At 47.0% G+C, this 10,234-nt stretch overlaps 1 protein-coding gene across 1 annotated transcript; it reads right to left on the reverse strand.

Annotated features, from left to right (window-relative positions):
• Window positions 1-2,815: 2,815 nt before the first annotated feature.
• Window positions 2,816-7,042, reverse strand: LOC120706400 (putative disease resistance protein RGA1). The gene has a single exon (XM_039991043.1). The coding sequence runs from the start codon at window positions 6,989-6,991 to the stop codon at window positions 3,122-3,124; it is 3,870 nt and encodes a 1,289-aa protein (XP_039846977.1). The 5' UTR covers window positions 6,992-7,042; the 3' UTR covers window positions 2,816-3,121.
• Between the last annotated feature and the right edge of the window lie 3,192 nt (window positions 7,043-10,234).

The following is a 10,234-nucleotide window of genomic DNA, read 5'->3' on the forward strand; positions in this document are numbered from 1 at the left end:
TCGCGCCTATCGGTGGCCTGCTCCGGCGACTGGCGCGCAGGCCCCCTCCGGCCATCCATCCGCACGCGCCCAGGGCCTGCTAGCGCTGCCCGGCGTGCAGGACTCCTCCGTCCGGCCGTTCGCGCAGGGGTGCTAACGGCAGCGTGGGCGCGTCGCAGGCGGCCAGCGCAAGGGATTCACGGAGGCGGCGCGCGACTTCATGTCCTTAGTAAAACTCTATGTTCACGAGTTGGATCATTTAGTTATTTTGCAGTTCCAGTTCATTATATGTGCCCGCATGATTCTCAAAAGGTTGGTTTGAAGTGCAACACCTAAACAATTTTGCAGAAGCAAATCGGCTAGTGTCTCACTAGCATTTACATTCAGAATAATATCAGATATTTAGTTTTGTTATAGTGCTGTTAGTCCCTGAACTCTTCTTTGCATCCTCAGGTGTGAACATTGAAATTTCGGTGCAGAATGGAATTGATGACCTTAAAAGCACTGCATGTCCTGGACAGGGTCCAAACTTGCTTGATAATCCGGGATTTTTCTTTGTGCCAGTGGGATAATTTTGCTTGGAAGGGCCACTTGGACTATGATGTTACAGCTTGCCAACTTAAGGTCATCCAAATAAAAGTTTTGTTCTTTTCTTCCATCATTATTAAGACTTTAAGGAACTGCTTAAATGGTGATTATGTAACATTGGCCTGCTTTTTTAACATGGAGAAAATGATAGACTTGAGATTGCTCCTTTGGCATCACCACCGAAGGATGGATTACTATGTAATGATACAGTACTTGATGGTCAAACGTGGCTGGAGGAGGCTATTTTTGTGATCTGTTCTATTCTGCTGTTAAAATATGCCATATGTAATTTTACTGACCTGGTTTGCTGAAATATGATGTGTTTGAAGGGGTAAGGGTAAATCTATCCAGAGATTGTGTTTTATGATCTCTTTGGGTTGAAAATACTATTATATGAGTTACAGTGTCCTGTGACACATTACATTGATTGGAGAGTGTCTTTGGACAAAGGAATATTTTTTTAGTGGCTACTAGCAAAAGTCACATTTGAAGGATGTCCCCCAGCAAATTTACCCTTGGGGATTGGGGGTTGGGTTTGGGTGCAGCGCGCGTTGAAGCTTGCCGCCGCGCGGTGAAGCCTGGGTTGGATCTGGATCGTTTGATTTGTCAGCATGTAATCTGAGTCGTTGTTTTCGGGGAAGCGGGATTTTGCTGGGTACAAAGTGTTGGTGCACTTTGCTTTCGCATCTCAGCGGGGGCATTTAGCATTGTGGGCCAAGCATAAATCGGATTGGTGCTTTAGGGGGTTGGAGGTGGAGGTAGAGGAACGTGCCACCGGTTCGCAGCGGGCAACTCGCGAAACTGCAGGGTCACCTGGTCAAGTGGTCAACTGTCCGATAATTTGGTCCTCTGTCTTCAGCGGTGATGTTAAAAAAATATCCGTATTGATAATTTTACCGTTTTAGTCTTTTAGGTCGGATTACCTCGCTACTCTCTCCATTCTAATTATTAGTTATTTTATTTTTTCTAGACACATAGATTTTACTACGTATTTAGACATAACATATATCTAGATGGATAATAAAAACCATGCACCAGAAAAGCCAAAATTTATAATTCGAGACGGATGAAGTATCTCGTAAGTATTAGCTAAAATCTAAAGGTTATATATGGATCTTGGTTGTTTTGCAGTGTAACTGAAATTGTATATGCCAACCGGCACTTCACCTCGGTTTCTTGTGACCGTTGCATTATGATTCACCATTTGTATCTCAAGTTTTTCCGTTTTCTTTGTGTTGTGCTTTTGTGAGCCAGCATTTTGTACGCCTCTTGTTCAACTCATACTTCATACTTGAGGCATGTAGTCTTGTGGCGAAATAATGCTGGTATCCCTTATGTTAGCTAACGATTAGGCCAGTCTCAAATAAGGTTGTATTTTCATCTAATAATATGTCACACATAACTAAATCTAGTGATATGGTAGTAGCGCTATTATGATATAGAGGAGATGTTTCATCTACTTCATCCCACAAAGAGATACACATGTGGAGCAAACTTCTCTGAGTAGCAAATAAGTTCTCTGGAGGCCCTCACATGTGTGTTTACGCATTACCAAATATTACACCAGTCCCAAAATGTAATAACTTTTTGACTTTTCAAAGTCAAATCTTTTCATCTTTGACCGTAGATGGTAAAAAAGATATAAATATTAACAACATAAAAGTGATATTAGTTTATTCGTAATGAAACCAACTATCGTAAAATGTAATTTTTCTATTTAAAAGTATTTATTTTTTGAGATATTATTGGTCAAAGAAGAAAATGTTTGACTTTGAAAAGTCAATAAGTTGTTATATTTTGGGACGGAGGTAGTAATATTTTTATGAGATGATGTAAACATATTTACTTTTTAATGTTTTCATAATTGTATTAATTAGGTTGTTTTATGCTGTAACAATGGCGCGAGGCACAGGTGCTTAGCTAGGCTTTTCTGTAAAATACCGGTTGGTTCTTGTCATATTTTTCAGATGTCTTTCCATTCCTTGCATGGACTATTTTCTGACCGAAAACAGAATGTTCTCCATCCACATTTTTATATCACCCCCCAAAAAAAAAGGTTGTATAACGTGGGATAATTTGATTGGATGGGAAAATATGAGGAATGGATAAAACAAAAACAAAAAATCGGCACTGTTTAGTTAGAGACTCTCTTTTAATAATAGAAGAATGGCATAATAACACACATTTTTGACAACCTAAAATAACTATTTTTTTTCTTAAACGGTAGTCGACTTAGAAACTTTTAGCATGCATAAAATTCCAAGTCGCCTTCTCTTTCTCAAATTTCAGCATTTCAGCAAATAAAATTACATAAATGGGCCTACAGATCTTGTGCTCTTAATAAGACCGAGCCCCCAAACATGAAAAGAGAACAGAGCTCTGATAAGTTGCGGGCAAAGTAGATACCCCAACGAAACCTCAAAGAATGCCCCCCCCCCCCCCCCCCTATTTTCTAAATTGAAATGGCCCCTGTTGTTGGTACCCAGTAAAACAAACAGCTTATACCATTTTAAACAAGGACAAATCTTTGCATGTTGGAACTCCAGTGTTAAATTTATGAGACGACGATACCTGGAACATGGCATATCTTGAACCAATCCTTGCCTGTATCTTTTGTGCACCTCTCACTCAATACAGAGCTGCAGCCAGTGATGGTCAGCTCCTTCAGCACAGTCAAGCGTTGCAGGCCCTTGGGCAGTGAGGCCAGCTTTGGACAGCAGTTTACCTCAAGACATTCAAGTGCTACAAGTTCACCCAGCCATTCTGGAAGGTCTTTCAGCTCAGAGCAATTCAGAATCTTCAGGCTCCGCAGTGTACCAAGGGACCGAATAGCCTCAGGCAGAACATGCAGCATTTCACAGTACTCGATCACCAGGTCCTCAAGCTTTGGCCTGTGGCGCAACAACATCCATTCATTGGATGAAACATGGCAACTTTTGATCCACAGTCTCCTCAGAAGAGATGCTGATACTGAAGTTGATGACCAGGAAATCCTCCCAGATGATATCATCTCACTACTGTTGGACACTGATAAATCTGCTATAGCATCTGGCAGGCAGGGCCTAGGCCTCAGCTTTGGACATTTTGTTGCAGTGACAGTTTTCAGAACAGGAAACATGAATAATCCGGAATGATTTTCCTTGTGATCTACTGACCATGAAGTAGGCCAAATCTCCAGGTTGGGCATGTCTTCAAAGTGGAGTTCCTTCAATGACTGATATAGAGTACTTTTGTTGCTTTTCACAAGGACTTCAGAGCCCATACTACGAACACCAGTCATGTGGCGGAACTGAAGAGACTGGAGATAAGGAAGATGCCCAAGGGGTGGAAGGCAAGTGCAATCATGGATGTTGCTCAAACTGAGGGATACAAGATTTGAAAGCAACAGCTCCATGCTCTCAAGCATCCAGCTGGGAAACTTAGTGCCCTTGTAACCATCTATCTCGAGGACGTCAAGGTTTTCAGGCGGCACAAGAACTTCAAGAAATGTTTCAACACTTGTCGGGTCCTCACAGAAACATGAACCAGTCCATGACAAGGCCAAGCTGCTTAGTTTTCTCTTGATTCTTAAGTTTGCTCTCTTGGCATCAGTTGCCAGATCCCTCTTATGTGACCGGCATTCAATCCTCAGATCACCAGTTAAAAGATTGAGGTTCTCTAGCTCCTCAATATTGCTATATCTGTCACCTATAATAAGTAAGGACAATGTTTCGAGTTTCGTCCATTGCCCAAATCCATGAGGCAACCTCTCCAAAGTCTGGCATTGGTCATTTCTCAGGTGCTTTAAATTCCTGAGGTTTATTATGCCATCAGGTAACTGGGTCAGCTGTTCGCATCCGACAAGGTTCAGACTCTCCAGCATCATAAGGTTGGATATGGAGTCAGGCAGCCTGCAAAGGCTCCAGCATTGGAACAAGATCAGGATCTTCAATTTACGAAGATTGCCAATTGATTCAGGCAGCTCTTCAAGACCAATATTCCATGAGAGATCGAGAGTTTGCAGGTTTGGTAGATGACCGGTTGATATGGGCAGTGACAAACTGCTTGAATGATGTGACAAAATAAGAAATTGAAGTTCTTTAAGGCCACCAATCGATACGGGTATTTCTGATAGACTACTACAATGAGACATATTCAAAGTATGCAGCCGAGTTATGCGGCATATTGAGTCGGGGATTGACTCGAGATCGTTGCATTGTGATAAATTCAAGTGCAATAAATTTGAGAGGTTACCAATGCTTTTGGGCAATGATTGGAGAATGCCACACTGAGAAAGGATCAAATATTGCAATTTTTGGAGGCTGCATACAGCATCAGGAAGACTTTTGAGCTTACCACAACCTTTAAAATTCAAGGTCTGCAAGCTTTGGAGTTCACCAATGGAGTTTGGTAATGTCTCTAGAAATTTGCAAAATGACATATTCAGATTTTGCAGATACTGCAGATGACCAATCGAATCTGGTAAGGTATGGAGGCTACAGGCTGAAAGATTCAAGATCTCCAGATTTTGAAGGTTGCATATTGATACGGGAAGAATACAAAGATTACGGCAATTGTTCAGGTGAAGAGTATGCAAATTGTGGAGGCTGCTGATGGAATTGGGCAGTGTTTTGATAGGGGATGAAGAAATATCCAAGTACCTCAGGTGTTTCAGTTTGCCAACTGACTTGGGCAGCTCGATAACTGGACTGCCTCGCAAATCTAGTACTCGCAAGCACCTAGCATGAAGAACCAAATTGATGTCAAGATCATATCCCCATGAATGGAAGGCACGTATTTTGCGAAGCATGCTTTGGAAAACTTCTGGAGATTCCATGTCAGCAGTCAGTGATACATAGCGGCATGCTCGAGAGTGACCATTATCTTGGCTAAAATTTATTGCCTGAACTTCATCCCCTGCAACAGATTGTGCAAGGTCATGCACCAAATGATGAATCTTGTACTTAACATTGCCATCTTCCTCTAATTCTTTCTTTGATAAATCAAGCTCTTCTACTTCTTGAAGGTATGACATCCATAACAAGTCCTCAAAACAGTCATTTGCTCTATCCAAAACTGATTGGCTGACATACTTTGCCGGTTCAACAAACCCAAGAGCAACCCATTGCTGAATAAGCTTGTTCCTGTCAATCTCACGATTCCTTGGAAATACTGAACAATAAGCGAAGCATTGCTTCTGGCCAGGTGGCATCTGGTCATAGCTGAGTTTGAGAGACGGCAAGATCGTCTCTTCCTTCTCCATCTGCCATATCTCACTGTCCTTGACAGCCACCCATGATTGCTCAATCTTATTGAACCTCAGCATGCTCCCAAGCGCCTTTGCCGCTAATGGGACACCGCCACATTTCTGAACAATCTCTTTGCCTACACTGACAAGCTTTGGATGCAAATCCTCTTCCCCTTCTTCGAAAGCCTTGCACCTGAATAGATCCCAGCAGTCGTCGTCGGAGAGGCCCTTGAGAACAAATGGCGGCACCGTGCCCACCATCATGGCGACCTTCAGGCTCCGCGTCGTAACGATGATCTTGCTGCCGCGCTTGCCGTCCTTGAGGAGCATCCGAAGCTTCTCCCACTCCTCCTGGTTCTCGCTCCACACGTCGTCAAGAACAAGCAGGTACTTCATCCCCGTGAACGTCCGTGACAGGAAGCTCGCGACGGCGTCGAGGTTGTCGAGGTCGCACTTCTCCTTGGTGGCGCTCACGATGGGCTGGACCAGCGTGCGGAGGCTGGAGCCGACGGACATGGAGACCCAGATCCGGGGGTCGAACACCTCGTCGTTGGCCCGCCGGTCGTTGAACACCAACTGCGCGAGCGTCGTCTTGCCGAGTCCGCCAAAGCCGACGATGGGGATCACGGACACGTCCTCTTCGCTGGCGGCGTCAAGGATTAGCCGCATAAGCTTCTCCTTGTCGGCGGTCCGCCCGACGGTCTTGGACTCGTCGACCATGGAGATGGTCTCGCGCCTGGGAGGAGCGGACGGGTAAGCTGGCGGGTAGATGCCGGGGTTCAGGCGCAACCGGTCCCTCCCAGCGGCGACGGCGTCCAGCTCGCGCGTCAGGGACCTCAGCCTGCGCGCCATGGAGAGGGAGCGGACAAAGCAGAGGTCGGGGGCGATCCCGCCGCACGCCGTGTTCTTGCGCTGCCGCGAAGCGGAGAGGTCGGTGCGGCACTCGTCGAGGAGGTCGTCGATGTCGTGGGCGACGTCTCGGAGCCTGCGGAGCCAGTCGCGGACGGCGCTGTCGCCGCCGCCGCCGCCTCGCTTCTCGGCGTCGAAGAGGACGTCCCGTATGGTGGCGAGGTCGCGCTCCATGGTCCTCAGGTCGGCCTTGAAGCTCCTTAGGATCGTGAGGTCGGCCCAAATCGGCGAGGCGATCTTGGCCAGCACCTCCTTGACGATGCTCGAGGCAAGAACTCCTTCCGCCATTTCCTCTGGACTGTAGATTAGTCAGTGAGGAACAGAGAGAGGTTGCTCAGTTTAAGCATGTCTTTGTACTGTAGTGGTCAAACAATCACTCTATTCGGCAGCTCCAGCAGCCTCCACCCCCAACAATATTTTTCTCTCACACTGCTTCAGCACTAGTTTCCAACCATCAGCCAGTCAACAGTATTTTTCTCTCACACCACTTCAGCCACTAGCTCTAACTCCAACCCAGCGAACAGAGTTAATAGAGACAAACGTTAGTTTTGACTTTTGAGACGGATGGGGCGTTGAATTGACGTGTTCAAATGACGCGTACTGGAGTGGCCAAACAATGGAGACTAGGGGTGGAATCGAGCCGAGCCTCGACTTTTTTCGAGCTTTCTTCGAAATCAATATATTCATATTTATTATAGTCTCCCGCGTTGTTTGATATGCAACTTTAAATCGAGCATAACGAGCCGAGCCGAGCCGAGCCTGCCAAAATTGACTTTTGTTCCAAATCAACTAATCTTTATTTAAAAAAAACGAACATAATCGGGGCAATTTTGAAACGAGCCACCGAGCCAGCTTAACGAGCTTTTTTTTCGAGCCCTAATGGAGACAAACGTTATGTCTCTGTACCTTTTTCTTTCTTTCCTCCCAAAGGTAATGACACGGTTCAAATGACGCGTTGAAACTATTTTTTTTGGAAATAAAACGCGTTGAAACTAGAGGTAGGGATGTAAATGGTATGAATGTTTTTCAATTGTATTTAAATTATTTTTTAGATTAAGAAAAATATCCAGTCTTGAACATTCACAAGTGAATATCTAGGATCATAAAGAAACAAAACTAGCCACATAGCTAGACAATACAAGAGTCATTAGACTCCAAGTCTCACAAAGAGAGACTCCAAATAACAGGCTAAAGACTAAGCGAGAAACTCCAAACAAACTAAAGACTAAGCGAGCTTCGATTTTCTTCCATGTCCTAGCTTCAAACTTGAAAAGTCCTCACGCAGCACCAATTCTTCACCTCTCCTTATTTAGAAATAGTTGATGACAGAATCGTTCTGCAAGAGCCGACTGACCATAGCTTGATGCTCCTGTCACATAGTAACCGCACTGAGTCGATCCTAAATGCAACCTCAAGCTTGAACAACATCGCAGTAAATGCGATCTCGACCACGCACCGCAGGGCTCAACATCTCCATGACCGGCAACGCCCCCAAGGGGAAATCAAGATGCCACCGCCGCCGCTTGAACTAGCCAGGTAGTTCAAAGATTTTCATCTTGAGGAGTCGGCAAGATCCTTCAATTCAGGAAGGAGAGCGATGCACAAAATCACCGCCGTCGTCGACCGATACAGAGATCGAGTAGAGCTTTCTCCCAAGAGACCTGCCGTTGAGCCCAATCAACAGACCTCGCCGGATGCCAGAATGGAACCGCATCTGCCGCAAAACCGTCCGGCGGCTGACTGCCCGTAGTCACAGCCCTGGAACGATTCGGGCATGGTCGAAAGGCCCCACTGGGCACACATCTTGCAGCGGCGGCCGCCCGCCACCTCCGCCATGAGCCGGCGTGGCCCGCTAGGAGCTGCCAAGGCTTGGGGTCGGGAAGATCCGCTCGCAGATTGCCCGCAAGGATCCGCATCCGCATCCGCCGCAGCATTTAAATTATTTGATTCGATTTAAAAAGTTTTTATCCGTTCGCATCTGATTCCAAATATTTAATATCCGTAACTGATTCATATCCGAATATTAAAAGTATGTTGATATCTATTACAATATTCGGTAAAAACTAACACTATTTGTATCCGATTTCGTATTCGATCAAAAACACAACCAATAAGTGTGAGAACGGCACACTCCCTTAAAAAAATAGGAACGCACTCTTACTTGCAAGAAATGCGTAATGCTAGACACAACGGACTAGCATACATACCACTATTCCACTCACCGAGACCGTCTCCTGTATAGAACCGGTCTATTTTTTTCAAAATGACATAAATATTTATATATACGCACACACACTTACTGTCCTATATATAAATATATGTAAGTAACCCTATCTCTATTAGCAGCTTTGAAGAACTGAGTTAGCAGATTCTCAAAGCTGACAAACTCATCCCAGTTCCAGTGTCTCAATGTTAACGGACATGTCCTCTACTACTGAAATAATGGAACCATTTAAATTCTAGATAATTTAAAAAAATATGAGCACTCGTGCTAAATTTACTATTTAAATTCAGATAGGCAGGTTCCACAATCCACCACAAAGAACATCTATCCGCATTCATCGTACTCCAAATTTATCCTCTAAATAAAATATTCTTGTCTGGTCATTAAGATTTTTCTCTTTACATACAGTTTCGCTGCACTCGTTCATCCTTTGTATATCTACTCTATACCGGCTACCATGTGGTGGACCCACACGTCGAAAAAAAAATTTTACTTGCCTGCTCCCCGCGGCGGCGGCGGCCGTGGAGGAGCTTCGGAGGGCCTCCATGCCGCCCCGTGCGAGTCTCTGCCCGGCGAGCCGCGGGGCGCGGGGCCATGCGGCTGCGGAGGGGCAGGGGCCGCGCGGATCGAGCTCCATAGCGGCCTGATTCAACGCCCTCATGCCTTCTCCCCTGATTTGACACGGCGGCCCGGCTCGATCTCGAGCTCCCTCGCCGGCGCGCCCCTCCTCCGGCCTCCCTCGACGGCAGCGGGTGGCGGCGGGGGTGGAGGCTCGCGCGGGCTCCGGGGCGGAGGCCGGCGCGGACGATTCAAGGGCGGCGTGGCGGTGCTGTCGAGGCTCTGGAGCGCCGGGAGCGCGAGCAGCGCGTCTAGCCTGAGCCGGCCGTCGAGGGACATGCCACTGAGGTTGAGCACGCGGATGCGGCCGTCCGTGCACGAGACGCCGGCCCACGCGCACGGCGAGCCGGAGGCGGAGGTGGCCTCACGCTATCCGGCCGGCCAAGCAAGCCCAAGCGAGTTGGGCGGCGGCGACCATGGCGGGTGGTGGGGAGCTCTGCGCGGCGGGGCGGAGGCTCGGCGGGGCAGCGACGCGGAGCTGCGGCGGGGCGGGGCGGGGCGGCGGCAGCGCGCGGGAAGGACGAAAGGGCCCCGCGCATGACAGTGTAGAGTGTCGCCCGTACTGCTCTGGATATGGCGTGCAGGAGGCCGTCTAGGACAGTCCCGTATGTGTTTAGCGCACCCGCGGCAGCAGATCCATCCACCATCTCGTACTGGAGTACCGGGGATGTGTTTAGTTCTCATGGAAA

This window comes from Panicum virgatum, chromosome 5K (assembly GCF_016808335.1).
Source record: "Panicum virgatum strain AP13 chromosome 5K, P.virgatum_v5, whole genome shotgun sequence".
NCBI lineage: Eukaryota > Viridiplantae > Streptophyta > Magnoliopsida > Poales > Poaceae > Panicum > Panicum virgatum.